This window comes from Microcaecilia unicolor, chromosome 8, assembly GCF_901765095.1.
Source record: "Microcaecilia unicolor chromosome 8, aMicUni1.1, whole genome shotgun sequence".
NCBI lineage: Eukaryota > Metazoa > Chordata > Amphibia > Gymnophiona > Siphonopidae > Microcaecilia > Microcaecilia unicolor.
The window spans coordinates 82,000,361-82,025,981 of NC_044038.1; the positions used below are offsets into that span (position 1 = coordinate 82,000,361).

The 25,621-nt window shown below is 50.9% G+C and overlaps 1 protein-coding gene across 1 annotated transcript in view; it reads left to right on the forward strand.

Moving 5' to 3' along the window:
* The window catches only part of LOC115476706 (sialic acid-binding Ig-like lectin 9), a 264,554-nt gene extending 249,783 nt beyond the window's left edge, over positions 1-14,771 (forward strand). The window contains exon 6 of the mRNA XM_030213238.1: positions 14,416-14,771. Coding sequence (XP_030069098.1) covers positions 14,416-14,510 — 95 coding nt within the window. The 3' untranslated portion in view covers positions 14,511-14,771. The remainder of the gene's footprint in view (positions 1-14,415) is intronic.
* Positions 14,772-25,621: the final 10,850 nt, after the last annotated feature.

Below are 25,621 nucleotides of genomic sequence, written 5' to 3' on the forward strand. Positions count from 1 at the left end.
TTCTGTTGGTTAAAATATGATCTAGCGACTCTCAGAAAGGAGGTGGTGTGTTATTAATATATAAAAATGGCTATCGGTTAAATTAATTGAGGATGATTCAGATGAAGAACTGGAGTATTTATCATTAGCATCTTTCTAGTTTATCACTCTCCTAATTTTCGTTAAATCTTCTTTGGATTATTTATTTGAGAAAATTGTTCAACATTGTACTCGGTTCACTAAAAATGTTACTAGATTGTCCTCTGCCCATAAGAAACTGTTTTGTTCTGTGTCACCAACTCTTTGGAATGCAATGCCAATAGAGATTAGGGATGAACAAAACTATGGAAAAGATTGTAAACTTTTGAAATCTTGGCTGTTTTTCTAAAATACTTGCACTAATCTCTCTTGTTCATATGATTGTAAATCTGCTCTTTTTTTATTTTTATTTTTTTATTAATTTACATATACAATAATTACAAGTATTACACTTGATAGGATAAACAGACTTATTATCACAAGGCAAAAATTTTAACTAATAGGAATTATATTTTTTACGTCTTCTTTAGACCACAAAACAGTGGGGAGGATTTACTAATTGTTCAGGAGATAACACTAAAGCATAGTTTAACTAAAGAATATCGCTTTGCACGTCATAAACCGACCTATTTCAATTCTATAACTCAATCATAGATATCAAGCTGATACTAATTTTTTTAATTTAACAAAGTCTCTTAATTGTTCTGAAGAGAAGAAGATTTCCATATCATCATGCTGATCAATCCATAGACTGGTGGGTTGTGTCCATCTACCAGCAGGTAGATAGAGAGCAATCCTTTTGCCTCCCTATATGTGGTCATGTGCTGCCGGAAACTCCTCAGTATGTTCTCTATCTCAGCAGGTGGTGGTCACACACAGCAGCAGCTCTGGCTAGGTCTCCAAGCCTAATTTTTAGGTTTTGTTGAGTACCTGGGGTTGAGGGCTCTTCTTGAGCAAGTGCAAACCTGGTGGTGCCAGGTCCCTCCTTTTCTCCCCCCTCCCGCTGGCTCCGTTTAAAAAAAAAAAATTTGGACGTCCTTACGTTTATTTCAACATTTATTTCAACGTTTATTGCAGCTGCTCACTGGGACACCAGTTCGTTACAGCTCGGAGCGAGAAGCAGGTAATTTTACCTTTTTATAGTGGGCAGGGGGTTCCCCGTTCGGTCTCCACGTGGCTTATGGCGTCGGAGGGCAAGGGCGCGAGGATTCGCTCCCCGGACCGCGTGGGTGCGTCTAGCGGGGATGCAGGGATTTCAAAACCTGAATCACCTTTGTTAGGCATCAGTTTGGAGTCCGGTCAGTGCCCCGGTTCCTCCTCCGGTGCGGCGGTTTTTCCCGCCATAAGCGCCCATCCCCCGCTGCTCGCCCACTCCATGTTGGCCGGCCACTCTACTCGGACGGCTTCTTCTTGGGCCGCCCTCGAGCTGGGAGATGTTAATACTATGGTCGCCTTTGATTCAGGCAACGGTAAGAAAGCGGCCAAAGTTAAGCACCGTTCTTCTCGCGTGGCTCCTTCTCGGAGTTTCGCGCCGGACGCCATTTTGGATGCGCAGCACGTTTCTTCCCCGCTCTTGCGAGCGCCAGTTGAGGGTGCGGCTAGGGCCGTGGCCCAAGCTGCAGAAGTGCACAGTTCGGGGGGATTCTCCCCTGAGTTCATTTTGCTGCTGCATCAGGCTTTTCTTATGCAAAACGCTGCCCCTGCCCCCCTGTCAGATAAAGGGGTTGAGGCCTCCGGAAGCAAACGCCCTCAGGTGGATTTCCAGGCCCTAGAGGACTCTGTCTCCTCTGATGTAGATGAGGGCAGCGTATCTGAGTTCTCCCAACGGTCCTTTGGGGATTTTTTGGAGGAGACGGATTCCCGCTCGGATGGAGCGGATGACCCCTCTGCAGCGCGGATCTTTCGCTCAGAGGATTTGCCCAACCTGTTAGTGCAGGCCATGAGCATCCTGAAGATTTCCTCTCCGGAGGACGTCTCTCCCTCAGCCTCTGTTGGCTCCGCCATTATGCTGGGGACGAAGCGCCCGCCTAGAACCTTCCACGTGCATGAAGCCATGCGCACCTTGATTTCGGCTCAATGGGATGTCCCGGAAGCGAGCCTCAAAGTGGCTAGGGCTATGTCCCGCCTCTATCCTCTGCCTGAAGGTGAACAGGAGGCCTTTCTTTGGCCTACCATGGATTCTTTAATCACTGCGGTGACTAAGAAAACGGCGTTGCCGGTGGAAGGTGGCACGGCCCTAAAGGACGCCCAAGACAGAAGATTGGAGGCGGCCTTAAGGTCGTCCTTCGAGGTGGCTGCTTTAAGTTTGCAGGCCTCAGTTTGCGGCTCCTATGTGGCCAGGGCGTGCCTGACGATTGTGCAGCGGGCTTCCCCCTCGGATCTTTCCTTGAGGGCTGATTGGCCGGCCCTGGAATCGGGCTTGGCTTATTTGGCAGACTTGCTGTATGATGTCTTGAGAGCCTCAGCTAAAGGTATGGCTCAGACAGTCTCTGCGCGGCGGTGGCTTTGGCTGAAGCATTGGTCTGCGGACCACGCCTCTAAGTCTCGCCTGGCTAAGTTGCCTTTTAAAGGCAAGCTGCTTTTTGGGGTCGAGCTGGACAAAATTGTGACCGATCTCGGCACGTCTAAGGGCAAGAGGTTACCAGAGGTCAGGGCTCGGGCCAGTGGTGCTCGCCCCGGGTCCTCCAAAGGACTGTTTCAGGAAGCCCGTCGGTATCGCCCGGGCAAGTCGGGCTCCTCTGCCCCCTCTTCCTTCAAGAGGAAATTCTCCCCCAAGCAGTATTCCTTTCGCAGAGACCGCCGTCCCGGAGGTGCTTCCTCCGGTCCTCCCCTAGGGTCTCGTACCCAATGATGGCCCAGTGCAGATTGGAGGACGCCTGTCCTCGTTTCTGGGCGAGTGGACCAGGGTAACTTCAGACGCTTGGGTCCTGGAAGTCATAAGAGACGGCTACAAGCTAGAGTTCTGCCGACCCTTAAGAGATGGGTTTGTACTCTCTCCCTGCAAGTCTCCGGTCAAAGCTGTGGCAGTGCAGCAGACTTTGGACAATCTGATCCACCTGGGTGCGGTCGTTCCGGTGCCAGAAGATCAGCTTGGCAAGGGACGTTACTCCATTTACTTTGTGGTACCAAAGAAAGGAGGTTCTGTACGGCCTATCCTCGACCTCAAAGGGGTCAATCGGGCCTTGAAAGTTCGGCACTTCCGAATGGAGACTCTCCGCTCTGTTATAGCGGCAGTGAAGGCAGGGGAGTTCCTGGCATCCTTGGACATCAAGGAAGCTTACCTGCATATTCCCATCTGGCCTCCTCATCAACACTTTCTGCGTTTTGCAGTCCTGGGCCGACACTTCCAGTTCAGAGCCCTCCCGTTCGGGTTGGCTACTGCTCCGCGGACCTTCTCCAAAGTAATGGTGGTCATCGCGGCCTTCCTTCGAAAGGAAGGAGTACGTCCATCCTTATCTGGACGACTGGTTGATCCGAGCCCCCTCTTATGCAGAGTGCGGCAGAGCTGTAGACCGGGTGATTGCTCTTCTGAGCTCCCTGGGGTGGATCATCAACTGGGAGAAAAGCCAGCTGCGCCCGACTCAGTCCCTGGAATATCTGGGAGTTCGTTTCGACACCCAAGTGGGCAGAGTGTTCCTGCCGGACAATCGAATTGTCAAGCTTCAGGCTCAGGTGGACCAGTTCCTAGTAGCCTATCCTCTTCGGGCTTGGGACTATGTGCAGCTGTTGGGCTCTATGACGGCCACGATGGAAGTAGTGCCCTGGGCCAGGGCTCATATGAGACCACTACAACTCTCTCTGCTGCAGCGCTGGACTCCAGTGTCGGAGGATTACGCTGTGCGCCTTCCCTTGGACCTAGCGGTGCGCAAGGCGCTGAGCTGGTGGCTGAGGACAGACAAGTTGTCCGCAGGGATGCCTCTTTTGACCCCGGAGTGGGTTGTCGTCACGACGGACGCCTCTTTGACGAGCTGGGGAGCCCATTGCTTGGGAAGGACAGCACAGCGGCTCTGGTCTCCTGCAGAGGCAAAGTGGTCTATCAACCTCCTGGAACTCAGAGCCATTCGGTTGGCGCTTTTGGAGTTTCTCCCGGTACTGGCGTTGAAGCCAGTACGGGTCCTGTCGGACAATGCCACGGCTGTGGCCTATGTCATTCGCCAGGGAGGTACCAAGAGCGCCCCTCTAGCCAAGGAGGCCATGAATCTATGCCAGTGGGCGGAAGCGAACCTGGAACAGCTGTCGGCGGCCCACATTGCTGGAGTCATGAATGTCCAGGCGGACTTTCTCAGTCGCCATACCTTGGATCCCGGAGAGTGGCAGCTATCGGCTCAGGCGTTCTTGGACATCACGAAGCGCTGGGGCCAGCCGAGCCTAGATCTGATGGCGTCATCGGCCAATTGCCAAGTGCCGCGCTTTTTCAGCAGAGGACGGGACCCTCGATCTCTGGGAGTAGATGCTCTTCTCCAACAGTGGCCGACACAGGAGCTTCTATATGTGTTCCCGCCCTGGCCCATGTTGGGCAGGGTGCTAGACCGGGTGGCAAAGCATCCGGGACGGGTAATCCTGGTGGGTCCGGACTGGCCCAGACGTCCCTGGTATGTGGACTTGATCAGGCTCTCAGTGGACGGACCTCTGCGACTTCCAGCGGAGCAGGGCCTGTTGCATCAGGGTCCCGTGGTGATGGAGGATCCCTCCCACTTTGGTCTTACGGCCTGGCTATTGAGCGGCAGCGTCTGAGGAAGAAAGGCTTCTCAGACAAGGTCATCGCCACTATGCTGAGAGCGAGGAAGCGCTCTACTTCTACTGCTTACGCCAGGGTTTGGCGTACCTTTGCATCGTGGTGTGAGGTAGGCTCACTTTCTCCCTTCACTGCTCCAATTTCTTCAGTGTTGGCGTTCCTGCAAGAAGGTCTGGAGAAAGGCCTATCGCTCAGTTCCCTTAAAGTCCAGGTAGCGGCTCTGGCTTGCTTCAGGGGCCGCCTGAAGGGTGCTTCCCTGGCTTCGCAGCCAGATGTGGTGCGCTTTCTCAAGGGAGTTAATCACCTGCGCCCTCCTCTGCACTCAGTGGTACCTGCGTGGAATCTCAATCTGGTGCTAAGAGCCTTGCAGAAGCCGCCTTTTGAACCCTTGTCGAGGGCATCTCTGAAAGACCTGACGTTGAAAGCAGTCTTTTTGGTGGCTATCACTTCAGCCAGAAGAGTTTCCGAGCTCCAGGCGCTATCATGTCAAGAGCCCTTTCTGCAGTTCACTGAGGCAGGAGTGACTATTCGCACAGTGCCTTCCTTCCTGCCCAAGATTGTTTCTCGCTTCCATGTGAATCAGCAGCTCTGTCTCACATCCTTTAGTAGGGAGGACTACCCAGAGGAGTACTCTGCTCTCAAATATCTAGATGTGAGACGAGTCATCATCAGATACTTGGAAGTGACCAATGATTTCCGGAAGTCGGATCATCTGTTTGTCCTGTTTGCAGGTCCTCGTAAGGGTCTGCAGGCTGCTAAGCCTACAGTGGCAAGATGGGTCAAGGAAGCCATTGCAGCGGCTTATGTGGCCGCGGGGAAGGTGCCGCCTATCCGGCTGAAGGCTCACTCCACTAGAGCTCAGGCGGCCTCGATGGCGGAGGCCGGGTCCGTCTCCTTGGAAGAGATTTGCAAGGCGGCAACTTGGGCATCGGCTCATACCTTCTCCAGGCATTACCGCTTGACTGTGGCTGCTCGGGCGGAGGCCCGGTTTGGAGCTTCAGTGTTGCGGTCAGAGATTTCTATGTCCCGCCCTGGGTGAGTACTGCTTCGGTACATCCCACCAGTCTATGGATTGATCAGCATGATGATATGGAAGGTAAAATTATGTATCATACCTGATAATTTTCTTTCCATTAATCATAGCTGATCAATCCATAGCCCCGCCCAGATATCTGTACTGTTTTTATTCTGGTTGCATTTCAGGTTCAAGTTTAGTCTTCAGTTCCTGTTCAGGAGGACTTCATGTTCAAGTTTTTTCAATTGGATTCTTCAGGAGTTGAGACGATTTTGTGTTACAGTGAGCTGCTGCATTCCTCTCCCCTCCGTTTTACGGGGCTGGATTGAGACCTAAATTCTGCCTGCGCTCCCTCCCGCTTCATGCGGCTGTAGGGCAGCTTTGTACCCCTCCTGCTTCTGCGGTGGTAGGGTCAGTCAGCTCCTCCCGCGGTTGCGGTTGCAGGATAAGCCAGATCCCCCCGCATCGGCGGGTGTGGTGTCCCTCCCCCGCTCCGCGGGGATGAGCTGGACGGATTCCCCTCCCCTACTTGTGTGGGGATGAGCTGGGTTAATTCCCCTCCCCCGTTTCGGCGGTGGTGAGCTGGGCAGAGTGTCCCTTTGTGGGTGTAATTCTCTAAGTGCTGAGTCCTGCGGATGGAGCTTTGATATCGACATACTGAGGAGTTTCCGGCAGCACATGACCACATATAGGGAGGCAAAAGGATTGCTCTCTATCTCCACCTGCTGGTAGATGGACACAACCCACCAGTCTATGGATTGATCAGCTATGATTAATGGAAAGAAAATTATCAGGTATGATACATAATTTTACCATATTTAAGCCCTAGGTATTTTATTACACATTTACAAGGATAATTAAGGTAAAAAGAGGCTCCTGTTGCTAGGGCCTCTTTTCTAATGGCCAAAAATGCTCTTCTTCTTTCCTGTGTTTGCTTGGTAACATCTAGATACATCCAAATCTTTTGCCATAAAACAGTACTTGTGAATTCCTGAAGAATAAACGCTTTACAGCTTCTAGATCTTGCTCAAATATAAAGAAGACAATAAGTGTCATCCTTTTGGATTCTTCAGTAATAGAAGATTCTAAAATCTGAGACAGGTTCAAATTTTCTTCATCACGTTTTTGTAGTATATTCCCTTGTTCCAAATCCGAGTCTTTTTTCTTGGTTGGTATATAATAAATGCAATTAATTGGAGGGATAAGATCTGGAGAATATTTCAGAACTTCAGTAAGGTATCTTTTAAAGGCATCTAGGGGAGTTATCCCCGGTGCCTTAGGAAAGTTCAAAAAACGTAAATTAAGCCTTCGATTGTAGTTTTCAATTTTTCTATGTAACACTGTATTGTCTTTTATAATCACATTTGAGACGTCTTGAATTTTATTCACCTCTGATTTTAACTCAGAGATTTGAATTTTGGAGTCATTCTTAATTACATCTAAAGATTTGATTAAAGTTTCAGCAGTACTCGCAAGTGTAGCAATTTCCTCAGATGAATTAGTCAGTTTGGTATCAAGTTGTTGGAGAGCCATCCATATGCTCTCTAATGTGACCGGCTCCGGTTTCTGAAGAGATATTATTCTTCGAGTCTGCTGGTCAGATGGCAGCAGACCTCAGTCAGCTACTCCGTGCACAGGGCCTCGTTCCCGAGAGTGTCCGTCGTCGACTTCCGACTCGGAAATCCCCCCCCCCCCCCCCAGACGGGGTGCTTTCAGGCGGAGGCGGTGGATTGAGTTCCGGGGACAACAAGGTGACGTCCAACCCCAAGTCTCTCAGCTCTCCTTCCAAAGAGACAGCAGGGTGCTCCCCGGTAAGTGGGTCCTGCGTTTTCACGGTGAACCTTTCGATAGTTTGCTGCAAGGGAGAGGAGGTTCGGGTCGATGAGGCTCCGTCCCTTACCATTCCTTTTCTTTTGGTGTGCAGCATTTTTTTTTATAGGAAAAAGGTTAATGTTCTCTGCAAACTTCGAGTGGTCTCACTCGCAATCACGGCATGCCGCCATCTTGACATCCTCTCCCTGACTACGCTTCAAGATTGTTATTCATTGTCTTTCCTCGACCTCGCTCCATGTGAAAGAAGCGCAGCAGCAGCAGTCTGCAGATCACCTCCCTTCGGGCCTTCCCTCCCTGTAAATCTGCTTTTTAAGCTGAGTGTCAATATTTTATTATGGACCATCTAAAATTCAAGGTTTTGATGGTGTATGAGAAATTTAGGAGCCCTTTTACTAACGTATATTACATGCTATCAGAATTAGTGCACACTAAATGATTAGAAGCCCATTTTATACCTATGGGCCTCTTATCATTTAGTGTGCGCTAATTTTGCTAAGCTTTAGTAAAAGGACCCCTTAGTTTTTATTAATACTAATGTTATGGTTATTATTGTACAATTGCAAGGGACCAAGTATAGTGGCTAAGGTTTATAACTCACTTTCTGGATCACTATCAGAACCTAGATAATGCTGGTTATTCTTACCGTAGCTTCGGGAGTTAATGGTATTCTCCGAGGACAAGCAGGCTGCTTGTTCTCACGACTGGGTTGACGTCCACGGCAGCCCCCACCAACCGGAACAAAACTTTGCGGGCGGTCCCGCACGCAGGGTACGCCCACCGCGCATGCGCGGCCGTCTTCCCGCCCGTGCGCGACCGTTCCCGCTCAGTCTTTACTTTTCCGCGCTGGAGAGAGCCGCGTTCGTCTCTCTCTCTGTCAGCCCCGGAAACCGGATCGCGCGTTCGCCGCGAGCTTTTCTTCGTTCTGTTTTATTCACTTTTCTGTTTTATTTTGTGTAAAAAAAAAAAAAAAAAGAAAAAAGAGCTTTGTTTTCCCTCGTCTTTTTAGAGGGGACATCTCGTTGCGGCCTTGTGGCCACGCGGTCAAGTTATTTTTCGAGGCGTGAATTTTACCGCCACCATCGACGACTTTGACTTCGCCGACGCGATTTTTCCGTCGATGTCCTCGAAGGTCCCAAGTGGATTTAAGAAGTGTGGTCGGTGCGGCCGGCATATCTCGCAGACCGACACTCACGCTTGGTGCCTCCAGTGCCTCGGGCCGGAGCACGATACCAAGACGTGCACCTTGTGTCTCGGTCTCCGGAAACGGACACAGGTGGCGAGGCAAGTTCTACGGGACCGTCTTTTTGAAACTTGCGCCGGCCCCTCGCCGTCGCCTTCGACGGCATCGGTGTCGATGGCCGGATCTTTGGTACCGGTACCGATGTCCACGAAATTGGCACCGACCCCAGGAGCACAGGTCCCGTCGGCCCGCCGATCTTCCGGAGACGGCAGGGTTGAGAGGCCGCGTGGGCAATCGGCCCCGGTCACTCCGTCTACCCAGGGCCCTCGGGACCGAACCCTGTCGGACCCGATCCTTCGAGGCCGAGGGGGATCTACTTCCTCCTCTTCAATTCCACCAAGCGCGGATGACGGGCACCGAAAAAAGGCAAAGAAGCACCGTCATCGGTCGCCCACGGCGCATACGGCTCCCGGCGCCAGGGATGATTCGACGCCGAGGAAGTGGCAGCGCCGAGAGGAGAGGTCCCCCTCTGTGGTAGAGGTATCGTCACGCCAGGGTGCCAGCACTTCGGTGCCGTCTCCTGGACCCGAGCAGCTTCCGGCACCGACACCTCTACCGGCCCCCTCGCCTTTCCCGACAGCGGGCCTAGACGAGTGCCTCCGAGCCATCCTTCCGGGGATCCTGGAAGGGCTGATGCGCCAGACTGTGCCGGCGCCGGGGGTCCTTGCGCCCTCGGCGCCGTTGAGGGAGGCGCCAGTGTGCTCTAGCCCAGGGCCGAGGCCTCCGACGCCGCTTGCGACGCCGGTCTCAACCGCCACGCAGGTGGAGTCCCCGTCCACGTTGATGGAGGGAGCTTCATCCCCGCCGGCGCGGGAGTCCACCGCTCGACGACACCACCGAGGCCTCGGTGCCTCGACGTCGAGCCGGGCCCGGTTGAGGACTGAGCTGCAGGAGCTCATGTCCGACACCGAGGAAGAGGCCTCGTGGGGGGAGGAGGAGGACCCCAAATATTTCTCCTCAGAGGAGTCTGTGGGCCTTCCCTCCGACCCCACTCCTTCACCAGAGAGAAAGCTCTCGCCACCTGAGAGCCTCTCCTTTGCCTCCTTCGTCAGGGATATGTCGATTTGCATTTCCTTCCCCGTGGTCTCTGTGGATGAGCCGAGGGCTGAGATGCTCGAGGTCCTCGACTATCCATCACCACCTAGAGAGTCCTCCACGGTGCCGTTGCACAATGTCCTCCAAGAGACACTGCTTCGGAACTGGATGAGACCATTATCTAATCCCACCATCCCCAAGAAAGCGGAGTCCCAATACAGGATCCACTCGGACCCAGAGTTAATGCGGCCCCAATTGCCTCTTGACTCGGCGGTCGTGGACTCTGCTCTCAAGAGGGTACGGAGTTCGAGGGATACCGCTTCGGCGCCCCCGGGGCGGGAGTCTCGCACTCTGGACTCGTTTAGGAGGAAGGCCTACCAATCTTCGATGCTAGTGACCCGCATCCAGTCTTACCAGCTCTACACGAGCATACACATGCGGAATAATGTGAAGCAACTGGCGGACCTGGTCGACAAGCTCCCCCCGGAGCAGTCCAGGCCTTTTCAGGAGGTGGTCAGGCAGCTGAAGGCGTGCAGAAAGTTCCTGTCCAGGGGTATATATGACACCTGCGATGTGGCATCTCGTGCTGCGGCCCAAGGTATAGTGATGCGCAGGCTCTCATGGCTGCGTGCCTCTGACCTGGACAACCGCACCCAGCAGAGGCTGGCTGATGTCCCTTGCCGGGGGGATAATATTTTTGGTGAGAAGGTCGAGCAGTTGGTGGACCAACTACACCAGTGGGAAACCGCCCTCGACAAACTCTCCCACCGGGCGCCTTCAGCATCCACCTCAGCAGGTGGACGTTTTTCCCGGGCCAGACAGGCTGCGCCCTACGCCTACAACAAGCATACACCCAGCCGGCCCGAAGGCCTCATCAGGCACAGGGACAGCCCCAGCGCGCTCGTTCCCGTCAACAGCGTGCGCCTAAGCAGCCCCCTGCGCCTCCACAGCAAAAGCCGGGGACGGGCTTTTGACTGGATCCATGGGAACATAGCCACCATCAAAGTGTCCGTACGGACGATCTGCCAGTCGGGGGGAGGTTAAAATTTTTTCACCAAAGGTGGCCTCTTATAACCTCCGACCAGTGGGTTCTCCAAATAGTGCGGTGCAGATACGCCCTCAATTTGGCTTCCCCTCCTCCAAATTGTCCTCCGGGAGCTCAATCCTTCAGCTTCCAGCACAAGCAGGTACTTGCAGAGGAACTCTCCGCCCTTCACAGCGCCAATGCGGTCGAGCCCATGCCACCCGGGCAGGAAGGGCAGGGATTCTATTCCAGGTACTTCCTTGTGCAAAAGAAAACAGGGGGGATGTGCCCCATCCTAGACCTGAGAGGCCTGAACAAATATCTGGTCAAAGAGAAATTCAGGATGCTTTTTTTTGGCACCCTTCTGCCAATGATTCAGAAAAACGATTGGCTATGTTCCCTGGATTTAAAGGACGCATACACCCACATCCCGATACTGCCAGCTCACAGACAGTATCTCAGATTCCGCCTGGGCGCACGGCATTTTCAGTATTGTGTGCTGCCCTTTGGGCTCGCCTCTGCCCCACGGGTGTTCACGAAGTGCCTCGTGGTGGTTGCGGCATATCTACGCAAGCTGGGAGAGCACGTGTTCCCATATCTCGACGATTGGCTGGTCAGGAACACCTCGGAGGCGGGAGCTCTCCGGTCCATGCAGTGCACTATTCACCTCCTGGAGCTGCTGGGGTTTGTGATAAATTACCCAAAGTCCCATCTCCAGCCAGTCCAATCTCTGGAATTCATAGGAGCTCTGCTGAATTCTCAGACGGCTCAGGCCTTTCTTCCCGAAGTGAGGGCCCACAACCTCCTGTCCCTCGCTTCCCAGACCAGAGCGTCTCAGCAGGTCACAAGCTCGGCAGATGTTGAGACTCCTAGGTCATATGGCCTCCACAGTTCATGTGACTCCCATGGCTCGTCTTCACATGAGATCTGCTCAATGGACCCTAGCTTCCCAGTGGTGCCAGGCCACCGGGAATCTAGAAGATGTCATCCGCCTCTCCATCAGTTGCCGCACTTCACTGCACTGGTGGACCATTCGGACCAATTTGACCCTGGGACGCCCATTCCAAATTCCTCAGCCCACGAAAGTGCTAACGACGGATGCATCTCGCCTGGGGTGGGGAGCTCATGTCGATGGGCTCCACACCCAGGGACTGTGGTCCCTCCAGGAAAAAGATCTTCAGATCAACCTCCTGGAGCTCCGAGCGGTCTGGAACGCACTGAAGGCTTTCAGAGATCGGCTGTCCTGTCAAATTATCCAAATTCGGACAGACATTCAGGTTGCAATGTATTACATCAACAAGCAGGGGGGCGCCGGATCTCGCCCCCTGTGTCAGGAAGCCGTCGGGATGTGGCGGTGGGCCTGCCAGTTTGGCATGCTCCTCCAAGCCACATACCTGGCAGGCGTAAACAACAGTCTGGCCGACAGACTGAGCAGAGTCACGCAACCGCACGAGTGGTCGCTCCATTCCAGAGTGGTACGCAAGATCTTCCGAGAGTGGGGCACTCCCTCGGTGGACCTTTTCGCCTCTCAGACCAACCACAAGCTGCCTCTGTTCTGTTCCAGACTACAGGCACATGGCAGGCTAGCGTCGGATGCCTTTCTGCTCCATTGGGGGACCGGCCTCCTGTATGCTTATCCTCCCATACCTTTGGTGGGGAAGACCTTACTGAAGCTCAAGCAAGACCACGGCACCATGATTCTGATAGCGCCTTTTTGGCCCCGCCAGATCTGGTTCCCTCTTCTTCTGGAGTTGTCCTCCGAAGAACCGTGGAGATTGGACTGTTTTCCGACTCTCATTTCGCAGAACGACGGAGCGCTTCTGCACCCCAACCTTCAGTCTCTGGCTCTCACAGCCTGGATGTTGAGGGCGTAGACTTCGCTTCGTTGGGTCTGTCTGAGGGTGTCTCCCATGTCTTGCTTGCCTCTAGGAAGGATTCCACTAAAAAGAGTTACTTTTTCAAGTGGAGGAGGTTTGTCGTTTGGTGTGAGAGCAAGGCCCTAGAACCTCGCTCTTGTCCTGCACAGAACCTGCTTGAATACCTTCTGCACTTATCAGAGTCTGGCCTCAAGACCAACTCAGTAAGGAATCACCTTAGTGCGATTAGTGCTTACCATCACCGTGTAGAGGGTAAAGCCATCTCTGGAGAGCCTTTAGTCGTTCGATTCATGAGAGGCTTGCTTTTGTCAAAGCCCCCTGTCAAGCCTCCTGCAGTGTCATGGGATCTCAACGTCGTCCTCACCCAGCTGATGAAACCTCCTTTTGAGCCACTGAATTCCTGCCATCTGAAGTACTTGACCTGGAAGGTCATTTTCTTGGTGGCAGTTACTTCAGCTCGTAGGGTCAGTGAGCTTCAAGCCCTGGTAGCTCATGCTCCGTATACCAAATTTCATCATAACAGAGTAGTACTCTGCACTCACCCTAAGTTCCTGCCAAAGGTGGTGTCGGAGTTCCATCTTAACCAGTCAATTGTCTTGCCAACATTATTTCCCAGACCGCATACCCGCCCTGCTGTACGTCAGTTGCACACATTGGACTGCAAGCGAGCGTTGGCCTTCTATTTGGAGCGGACACAGCCCCACAGACAGTCCGCCCAATTGTTTGTTTCTTTCGACCCCAACAGGAAAGGGGTCGCTGTCGGGAAATGCACCATCTCCAATTGGCTAGCAGATTGCATTTCCTTCACTTACGCCCAGGCTGGGCTGACTCTTGAGGGTCATGTCACGGCTCATAGTGTCAGAGCCATGGCAGCGTCGGTGGCTCACTTGAAGTCAGCCACTATTGAAGAGATTTGCAAGGCTGCGACGTGGTCATCTGTCCACACATTCACATCACATTACTGCCTCCAGCAGGATACCCGACGCGACAGTTGGTTCGGGCAGTCGGTGCTGCAGAATCTGTTTGGGGTTTAAATCCAACTCCACCCTCCAGGACCCGAATTTATTCTGGTCAGGCTGCACTCTCAGTTAGTTGTTCTTCGTAGGTCAATTTCTGTTATACCCTCGCCGTTGCGAGGTTCAATTGACCTGGGTTCTTGTTTTGAGTGAGCCTGAGAGCTAGGGATACCCCAGTCATGAGAACAAGCAGCCTGCTTGTCCTCGGAGAAAGCGAATGATACATACCTGTAGCAGGTGTTCTCCGAGGACAGCAGGCTGATTGTTCTCACCTACCCTCCCTCCTCCCCTTTGGAGTTGCGTTTTTACTCATTTTTGCTTGTCATTCAACTGAGCGGGAACGGCCGCGCATGCGCGGTGGGCGTACCCTGCGTGCGGGACCGCCCGCAAAGTTTTGTTCCGGTTGGTGGGGGCTGCCGTGGACGTCAACCCAGTCGTGAGAACAATCAGCCTGCTGTCCTCGGAGAACACCTGCTACAGGTATGTATCATTCGCTATATCTTTCTTTCCAAACAGATAAGGTTTATAACTCACTTTCTGGATCACTATCAGAACCTAGATAATGCTGGTTATTCTTACCGTAGCTTGGGGAGTTAATGGTAATATCTTTCTTTCCAAACAGAAGATGAAAACTTGGAGACCAGCCCTCAAGATGATGTTTCTGATGCAGACGATGGTTCTACTGCCTCCGGAAGAAGTGAGGAAGAATCTGCATGAGGAAGAATCTGCTAGTGGTGTAAGATGACTGTTTTAGTGGTGGTGCACTAGGAAATGTGCTATTGACATGGGGCTCAAACACAAGAATTTTGAGATGTGCCAGCAGAATTATACCTGGCCTTCCCTCTGACATAAAATGTCAACACTCAGGTTCTGTATTTACTCCAAGTGAAAAAGAAAAATGTTAAAGTAAAATTATATTTACCTTTTCTACAGAGATTTTATATTGAGAGTAGTATTAAATTGAAATGCTTTCACTATTAAAAGAAATCAGGTACAATAAGTCTTACTTAATCTTTCAAGGTTTTGTCAAATCCTGCCATCTGGTCACTTTTGAGGTCAGGTTCTGGACCAGGGTACTTAGAAGTTTCAAGGCTGGGGAAGCTGTGGTTCCCTGCTCATATCCTCTCTTATTTCAGATGAAAATTTTACTATTTATTTGTCCTAATACAGTTTGATAGTTTAACAAGTTTTTATAGCAGTAATTTCAATTTGTGTAGCACACTGAAATGCCAAAGACTGAGTAATCATATTTTCTTATTGTTCTGCAACTGGATTTTCTTTTCTTGCTCATTTGCTGTATCTTCTTTCATTGTTCTGCCTTTTCATTTACAGTTTGTCTTGTGAAAATCTTGTCTTTTTCTAAATTACTGAGTGTTGTTTTTCCCTTATGTCCTCTCTTTCCCCAAAACAATTTCCATTTTTTTGACCTGGATGTTTTCTCTTTTTTTTTTTTTTCTTGGAACTCCAGTTCAGTCTGAGCCAGAACTGGGATGCAGTTCCATGAGCCTTCATTTACAGACCTATCATTACAGCAATAATTTCTTACACAGAGGTCATGCACCAGCCTCCTTCCAGAAGTCTGCAGCCATGGGCTCTAAATTTGACCATTACATATCACCGTTGTGTCATGATGGAACTCCTTCCACCTAAGGGATGTGAATGAATTGTTTTCTAATTTTTCTCTACCTCGCTTTTCCCTTTAAAGACTCTAAAAATTCTATAACACAAGAAGATTGAATGAGACCAAGAGTTCTCATCTTAGACAATGGCAAATATAGGTCAGTGGGAAGTACCTGGCAGAAGAGATGAAAGCCAGGTTTTGGTAGAATATCCCAGGCGAAATCTGGATTGAGAGGGATGAAGCATGTTCGAACCCTCAAGACGGTCCAAGAGCTGTCTGAAAACAAAGCGTTCTCAAATCAATTCTTGTATACTGCTAATATCCCCTTTCCAGGGTTCAGTGTGGTTTACATTCTAGGTGAGACAAAAGCTGATAATGTTAGTGTGAGGTATGAGAACAATTAGAGACTATTGGTATAATTCATGAGACCAAGAACATTATAGAAAAGGATAAAGGATTATACTAGGAGGTAGAAGTCAATGGATTGTTATGAAGGTTCTAAGAGTTTACTCAGAAAATGTACCCCTAGGGTCCATTTGTGGGATGGAGAGAAAGGTTGAGCACCACTGTACATTGAGTTGGTAGGACGAATGGAGAAAGATTCTTGGGAATCAAGTAGGGAGAGAGAAGGAAGAAGAGGAACACCAGAGATCAAGCTGCTTGATTCCCAGTAATCCACTCTCCCTCTGTTTCACCCGTTCATTCCTTTGTCCTTGGGAGTCCTCTCTCTCTACCCACTACCCTCCAGCAATTCAATCCATAACAGCCTCTATGTTTCCCCAGTGTTCTACTTACAAATCCATTTCCTGTCTTTGAGTTCACAGCAAGAGAGTGGAGTGAATTAAACCCATTCCTGCTATTAACTCAGGTTCCTCTTTCTCCAAGACTTGTCTCTGATCTTCAGTCCTATCAGGAGGTTTTCTTCTCTTCCCAGTAGCCTGGTCTGCAGAAGAGCAGGAGGAAGATACTGTCATACTGCTCTACGGGTGCAGTCACCTCTCTTGCATGGTTTGATTCTATAATGATCTAGTATAGTAATTGACCTATTTATGTAGGGATACTTTTACTAAGATGTGCTAATGGATTTAGCACACACTAATGATTCGCTTGCACTAAATGACAAGACATTCATTGTATTACTCTTTTTCTTTTTTTTTTTTTTTTACTTTAAATATTTTATTGAAAGTTAATACACAAATACAGAACATAATAATGGAACATTAACAACCAAATCACCAAAGAACCCCCCCCCCCAACTCCTCCTGTTAATCAAACTGTATGCTTGAAGTGTAGTCCAAACCGGCAGATAGTTGGGTAACCGTTAATGGCAAAGAGCCGTCAGGTAGTCCATCAAAGCCACATAACACAGTCTCTGGTGGAAAATGGAAGTGAAGATTTCCAATCCACCGTAATAGCAAACTGAGCTCCATATAAACAACTTTTCAGTACCATTCATAAAGTAAAATTCAGATCATCAGCGTAAAGATTGAACAAACTGATCTCAGGAATGAACTGCAAGGTAACCCCCATCATCTGTGTAAAAGCAGATTGGAGAAACCAAAGTACCCTCTGCCCCACAATTATGCTAACATGAAGTCCCTCTCAACCCCCTCTTATATAACATACTAGGGCTAATATACTACCGCAGGAGCAGTTTAAAGTTGCTTTCTCTTAATTTAGCAGAAATAGAGAAAGTGTGCATATTCCACACACACTGGAAACAAACACAGCAGATCAGTCAATGATATGGTTCAGAACTTTATTCTAGAGTCATTGCCCGACACAGACTGTGTTTTGCCCACTAAGGCTGCGTCGGGCTCTATGGTAACAATAATAATAAAATCAAATTAGAAACCCATGTATTTTAAAAACCATTAAAAACACGCTTATCAATATATTAATATATAAAAAAAACTCGTATCTATATATTAATATATAAAAAAGCATATCATACAAACAAATTAAAAACACTGATATTTGAAAAAAATAAATAAGACCACATTATACACATTCATAACAATGTATTAGTATATAGAACCATATCATGAAAACAATAATACAACACCTGGAAGGAAGGAGACAAATTACAGTAAAATAATAATAACAGTAGGATAATAAAAAGATAACACCAAATTAAAAAAATATCAATAAACTGTATCTTAAAAGTAAATTCAGTAAAATAACAACAATAGGATAATAAGAAGATAACACCAAATTTAAAAAATCAACAAACCATATCTTAAAGGTAAATTCAATATAAAAACTAGAAAGACAAAAATGACATAGATGGCAGACTGACAAACATCTTATTGAAACTTATATAGTATCAGATTATAAATAAATAATGTCAAATTATAAGTAAATAATGTGATATTAAACCATCTCTAATAGATAGGATCTGTAATAACTGGGGAGAAAATAATAAAACTTTGATGGCATACTGACAAACATCTTTAAAAAGAAAAAAATCTTTAAAAAGAAAAAACGAAAACAGGACTATCAATCCTAACTTACATATCTTAGCAAGAGGCAGGGAAAGAATGATGGTGATATCCAGAGGTAGTAGTGGTATCAGACAGAGGAATAAATAACTCGCTATAATCGTAAAAAAAGGCACGCATGTTTCCTTCTTCAAGGACTATCTCACTGTATTAGACACATGGGGCATTAACTTCCACATTCGCTTATTTCATGCCTTGATAAAAAACAATTAGAAAACTCACTAAAAGCGCTACCTACCAATAACGAAAAAAGTGGTAGGAGTGCATGACGTGTATCACAGTGCACCAAAAGCACTGTTTCACTATAACGACAAAATGTTTATAACTCCTAATACAATAAATTAAAGCCAATAAAAACAAGAGCAGAAGCAGGCCCGGTTTTGGACTGCAGTTCGTGAACTCTTGTCCGACACCGAGGAGGATGCCTCGTGGGGAGAAGAGGAGGATCCCAGATATTTCTCTTCTGAGGAGTCTTGTGGTCTTCCTTCTGATCCCACTCCTTCGCCTGAAAGGAAGCTTTCTCCCCCGGAGAGTCTTTCTTTCTTATCCTTTGTGCGGGAAATGTCTGTGGCTATTCCCTTCCCGATGGTATCTGAGGACGAGCCCAGGGCCGAGATGTTCGAGGTCCTTGACTATCCTTCACCACCTAAGGAGTCGTCCACTGTTCCTCTGCATAATGTCCTTAAACAGACATTGCTGAAGAACTGGACGAAACTATCTAACCCCACCCATTCCCAAAAAAGCTGAGTCCCAGTATTGAATCCATGAAGAGCCTGAGTTGATGAAGTCGCAGTTACCTCACGACTCTGTGGTTGTGGATTCTGCTCTTAAGAGAGCCAAAAGTTCTAGAGATTTTGCCTCGGCGCCCCCGGGACGGGAATCTAGAACTCTGGACTCTTTTGAGAGGAAGGCCTATCAGTCCTCCATTCTCGTGTCCAAGATTCAGTCGTACCAGCTCTACACGACCATCTATATGTGGAACAATGTCAAGCAACTGGCGGACTTGGTGGAAAGCTCCCTCTGGAGTACGCCAGGCCTTTTCAGGAGGTGGTCAGGCAGCTGAAGGCGTGTCATAAATTCCTGTCCAGGGGTGCTTACGACTCTTTTGATGTTGCATCCAGAGCCGCTGCACAAGGTATAGTGATGCACAGACTCTCATGGCTGCGTGCCTCTGACCTGGACAATAGGGTCCAGCAGCGGCTGGCAGATGTCCCTTGCCGGGGGGATAATATTTTTGGCGAGAAAGTCGAGCAAGTGGTCGACCAGCTTCACCAGCGGGAAATCGCTGTGGACAATCTCTCCCACCGGGCACCTTCAGCATCTACGTCATCAGGTAGACGTTTTTTCCGGGGAAGGCGGAATGCTCCCTATGCTTACAATAAGTGTAGGTACAATTTACCTTCGACAGCCTTCTCAGGCTCAACCCCAGCGCACTTGTTCTCGTCAACAGCATGCGCCTAGACAGGCCCCTGCGACTCCCCAGCAAAAGCAAGGGACGGGCTTTTGACTGGCTCTAGTTGAGCATAGCCGCTATCAAAGTGTCTGTGCCGGACGATCTGCCGGTCGGGGGGAGGTTGAAATTTTTTCACCAAAGGTGGCCTCTAATAACCTCTGATCAGTGGGTTCTCCAAATAGTCCGGTTAGGATACTCCCTCAATTTGATCTCTATACCTCCAAATTGCCCACCGGGAGCTCAGTCCTTCAGCTTCCAGCACAGGCAGGTACTTGCAGAGGAACTCTCCACCCTTCTCACCGGGGCAAGAAGGGCTGGGATTCTATTCCATTTACTTCCTTGTACAAAAGAAAACAGGGGGGATGCATCCCATCCTAGACCTAAGAGCCCTGAACAAATACCTAGTCCGAGAAAAGTTCAGGATGCTTTCCCTGGGCACCCTTCTTCCAATGATTCAGAAAAACGACTGGCTATGCTCTCTGGACTTAAAGGATGCTTAAACGCACATCCCGATACTGCCAGCTTACAGGAAATATCTACGATTTTGTCTGGGAACACAGCACTTTCAGTATTGTGTACTGCCCTTTGGGCTTCCATCTGCGCCCAGGGTGTTTACCAAATGCCTGGGGGTAGTTGCAGCGTCGCTATGCAGACTGGAAGTGCATGTGTTCCCTTATCTTGACGATTGGCTGGTGAAGAACACTTCAGAGACAGGAGCTCTACGGTCCATGCTGATGACTATTCAACTCCTGGAGCTACTGGGGGTTGTCATAAATTATCCAAAGTCCCATCTTCTTTTAATTCAGAAACTAGAATTTATAGGAGCTCTGCTGGATTCACAGATGGCTCATGCCTATCTTCCAGAGGCGAGGGCGGACAACCTTCTGTCTCTTGTTTCCTTGGCCAGTGCGTCTCAGCAGGTCACAGCTCGGCAGATGTTGAGACTACTAGGCCATATGGCCTCCACAGTCCATGTGACTCCCATGGCCCTTATTCACATGCGATCAGCTCAATGGACCCTAGCTTCCCAGTGGTTTCAGGCCGCAGGGGATCTAGAGGATGCAATCCAGCTACCCACCGAATTTCGCAGTTCCCTACAGTGGTGAACAATTCTTTCCAATTTGACTTTGGGACGTCCCTTCCAAATTCCTCAGCCGCAAAAAGTGCTGACCATGGATGCATCTCTCCTGGGGTGGGGAGCCCATGTAGACGGGCTTCATACTCAAGGAGCTTGGTCCCTTCAGGAATCAGGTCTTCAGATCGATCTCCTGGAGTTGCGAGCGTTCTCCGAGGACAAGCAGGCTGCTTGTTCTCACGACTGGGTTGACGTCCACGGCAGCCCCCACCAACCGGAACAAAATGTTTGTGGGCAGTTCCGCACTCAGGGCACGCCCACCGCGCATGCGCGGCCGTCTTCCCGCCCGTGTGTGACCGTTCCCGCTCAGTCTTTTCTTTTCCGCGCTGGAGAGAGCCGTGTTCGTCTCTCTGTCAGCCCCGGAAACCGGATCGCGCCTTAGCCGCGAATTTTTTCTTCGTTTGTTTCTTTGTTTGTTTTTCTTTTATTCTGTTTTCTTTTCAAAAAAAAAAAAGAAAAAACTTGGTTTACCCCCCTCGTAAACGTTTAGCGGGGGGGCGCCTCGTTGCGGCCTTGTGGCCGCGCGGTCGATTTCTTTTTGGGTGTGCTTTTTATGGCCACCATTGACGACTTTGACTTCGCAGGTTCCGTTGGCCTGCCGGTCTTCCGGAGATGGCAGGGGTGAGCGGCCGCGCGGACAATCGGCCCCGGTCACTCCCTCTACCCAGGGCCATCGGGACCGAACCCTGTCGGACCTGATCCCTCGAGGCCGAGGGGGATCTACCTCCTCCTCTTCGGTACCGCCGAGCGCTGATGACGGGCACAGGAAGAAGGCTAAAAAGCACCGTCATCGGTCGCCTACGGCGCATGTGGCTACCAGCTCCGGCTCCAGAGATGACTCGACGCCGAGGAAGTGGCAGCGCCGGGAAGAGCGGTCCCCCTCGGTGGTAGAGGTATCGCTACGTCAGGGCACGGGCACTTCGGTGCCGTCTCTTGTCCCCGAGCATATTCTGGCACCGGCACCTCCACTGGCCCCCTCGCCTTTCCCGACAGAGGGCCTTGACGAGTGCCTCCGAGCCATCTTTCCGGGGATCCTGGAAGGGCTGATGCACCAGACTGTGCCGGCGCCTGGGGTGCTTGCGCCCCCGGCGCCGTTGATGGAGGCGCCGGTGTGCTCTAGCTCGGTGCCGAGGCCTTCGACACCGACGCCGCTTGGAGTCGACGTCGATGGAGGGAGCTTCATCCCCGCCGGCGCGGGAGTCCACCGCTCGATGCCGCCACCGAGGACTCGGTGCCTCGAAGTCGAGCCGGGCCCGGTTGAGGTCTGAGCTACAGGAGCTCATGTCCGACACCGAGGAAGAGGCCTCGTGGGGGGAGGAGGAGGACCCCAGATATTTCTCCTCAGAGGAGTCTGTGGGCCTTCCCTCCGACCCCACTCCTTCACCGGAGAGGAAGCTCTCGCCACCTGAGAGCCTCTCCTTTGCCTCCTTGTCAGGGATATGTCTATCTGCATTCCCTTTCCCATGGTCTCTGTGGATGAGCCGAGGGCCGAGATGCTCGAGGTCCTCGACTATCCATCACAACCTAGAGAGTCCTCCACGGTACCGTTGCACAATGTCCTCAAAGAGACACTGCTTCGGAACTGGTTGAGACCTTTATCTAATCCCACCATCCCCAAGAATGCGGAGTCCCAATACAGGATCCACTCAGACCCAGAATTAATGCGGCCCCAATTGCCTCATGACTCGGCGGTCGTAGACTCTGCTCTCAAGTTCGAGGGATACCGCTTCGGCACCCCCGGGGCGGGAGTCTCGCACTCTGGACTCGTTTGGGAGGAAGGCCTACCAATCTTCAATGCTCGTGACCCGCATCCAATCCTACCAGCTCTACACGAGCATACACATGCGGAATAATGTGAAGCAACTGGCGGACCTGGTCGACAAGCTCCCCCCGGAGCAGTCCAGGCCTTTTCAGGAGGTGGCCAGGCAGCTGAAGGCGTGCAGAAAGTTCCTGTCCAGGGGTATTTATGACGCCTGTGATGTGGCATCTCCAGCTGCGGCCCAGGGTATAGTGATGTGCAGACTCTCATGGCTGCGCGTGCCTCTGACCTGGACAACCGCAACCAGCAGCGGCTGGCTGATGTCCCTTGCCGGGGGGATAATATTTTCGGCGAAAAGGTCGAGCAGTTGGTAGACCAACTACATCAGCGGGAAACCGCCCTCGATGCTCTCCCACCAGGCGCCTTCAGCATTCACCTCTGCAGGTGGACGTTTTTCCCGGGCCCGGCAGGCTGCGCCCTACGCCTACAACAAGCGTAGGTACACCCAACCGGCCCGAAGGCCTCATCAGGCACAGGGACAGTCCCAGCGCGCTCATTCCCGTCAACAGCGTGCGCCTAAGCAGCCCCCTGCGCCTCCACAGCAAAAACCGGGGACGGGTTTTTGACTGAATCCATGGGAACATAGCCGCCATCAAAGTGTCCGTACCGGACGATCTGCCAGTCGGGGGGAGGTTGAAAGTTTTTCACCAAAGGTAGCCTCTAATAACCTCTGACCAGTGGGTTCTCCAAATAGTGCGGTGCGGATACGCCCTGAATTTGGCCTCCACTCCACCAAATTGTCCTCCGGGAGTCCTATCCTTCAGCTCCCATCACAAGCAGGTACTTGCAGAGGAACTCTCCACCCTTCTCAGCGCCAATGCGGTCGAGCCCGTGCCACCCGGGCAGGGATTCTATTCCAGGTACTTCCTTGTGGAAAAGAAAACAGGGGGGATGCGCCCCATCCTAGACCTGAGAGGCCTGAACAAATACCTGTACAAAGAGAAGTTCAGGATGCTTTCCTTGGGCACCCTTCTACCAATGATTCAGAAAGATGATTGGCTATGTTCCCTGGATTTAAAGGATGCATACACTCACATCCCGATACTGCCAGCTCACAGACAGTATCTCAGATTCCGTTTGGGAACACTGCACTTTCAGTACTGTGTGCTGCCCTTTGGGCTCGCCTCTGCGCCACGATTGTTCACAAAGTGCCTCGTGGTGGTGGCTGCGTACTTGCGCAAGCTGGGAGTGCACGTGTTCCCGTATCTCGACGATTGGCTGGTCAAGAACACCTCAGAGGCAGCTGCCCTTCGGTCCATGCAGTGCACTATCCACATTCTGGAGCTGCTGGGGTTTGTGCTAAATTACCCGAAGTCCCATCTCCAGCCAGTCCAATCTCTGGAATTCATAGGAGCGCTGCTGAATTCTCAGACGGCTCAGGCCTTTCTTCCCGAAGCAAGGGCGCAGAACCTTCTGTCCCTTGCTTCCCAGACCAGAGCGTCTCAGCAGGTCACAGCTCGGCACATGTTGAGACTCCTCGGTCACATGGCCTCCACAGTTCATGTGACTCCCATGGCTCGCCTTCACATGAGACCTGCTCAATGGACCCTAGCTTCCCAGTGGTGTCAAGCCACCGGGAATCTAGAAGATGTCATCCGCCTCTCCATCAGTTGCCGCAAGTCACTGCACTGGTGGACCATTCGGACCAATTTGACCCTGGGACGTCCATTCCAAATTCCACAGCACATGAAAGTGCTGACGACGGATGCATCTCGCCTGGGGTGGGGAGCTCATGTCGATGGGCTTCACACCCAGGGACTGTGGTCTCTCCAGGAACAGGATCTTCAGATCAACCTCCTGGAGCTCCGAGCGGTCTGGAACGCACTGAAGGCCTTCAGAGATCGGCTGTCCTGTCAAATTATCCAAATTCGGACAGACAATCAGGTTGCAATGTATTACATCAACAAGCAGGGGAGCACCGGATCTCGCCCCCTGTGTCAGGAAGCCGACAGGATGTGGCGTTGGGCGTGCCAGTTCGGCATGCTTCTCCAAGCCACATACCTGGCAGGCGTAAACAACAGTCTGGCCGACAGACTGAGCAGAGTCATGCAACCGCAGGAATGGTCGCTCCATTCCAGAGTGGTACGCAAGATCTTCCGAGAGTGGGGCACTCCCTCGGTGGGCCTTTGCGCCTCTCAGACCAACCACAAGCTGCCTCTGTTCTGTTCCAGACTACAGGCACACGGCAGACTAGCGTCGGATGCCTTTCTCCTCCATTGGGGGACTGGCCTCCTGTATGCTTATCCTCCCATACCTTTGGTGAGGAAGACCTTACTGAAGCTCAAGCAAGACCACGGCACCATGATTCTGATAGCACCTTTTTGGCCCCGCCAGATCTGGTTCCCTCTACTTCTGGAGTTGTCCTCCGAAGAACCGTGGAGATTGGAGTGTTTTCCGACTCTCATTTCGCAGAACGACGGAGCGCTTCTGCACCCCAACCTTCAGTCTCTGGCTCTCACGGCCTGGATGTTGAGGGCGTAGACTTCGCTTCGTTGGGTCTGTCTGAGGGTGTCTCCCGTGTCTTGCTTGCCACTAGGAAGGATTCCACTAAAAAGAGTTACTTTTTCAAGTGGAGGAGGTTTGTCGTTTGGTGTGAGAGCAAGGCCCTAGAACCTCGTTCTTGTCCTACACAGAACCTGCTTGAATACCTTCTGCACTTATCAGAGTCTGGCCTCAAGACCAACTCAGTAAGGAATCACCTTAGTGCGATTAGTGCTTACCATCATCGTGTAGAGGGTAAAGCCATCTCTGGAGAGCCTTTAGTCGTTCGATTCATGAGAGGCTTGCTTTTGTCAAGGCACCCTGTCAAGCCTCCTGCAGTGTCGTAGGATCTCCTCACCCAGCTGATGAAACCTCCTTTTGAGCCACTGAATACCTGCCATCTGAAGTACTTGACCTGGAAGGTCATTTTCTTGGTGGCAGTTACTTCAGCTTGTAGAGTCAGTGAGCTTCAAGCCCTGGTAGCTCATGCTCCTTATACAAAATTTCTTCATAATAGGGTAGTACTCCGCACTCACCCCAGGTTTCTGCCAAAGGTGGTGTCGGAGTTCCATCTTAACCAGTCAATTGTCTTGCCAACATTTTTTCCCAGACCGCATACCCGCCCTGCTGTACGTCAGTTGCACACATTGGACTGCAAGCGAGCTTTGGCCTTCTATCTGGAGCGGACACAGCCCCACAGACAGTCCGCCCAATTGTTTATTTCCTTCGACCCCAATAGGAAGGGGGTCGCTGTCGGGAAACGCACCATCTCCAATTGGCTAGCAGATTGCATTTCCTTCACTTAAGCCCAGGCTGGG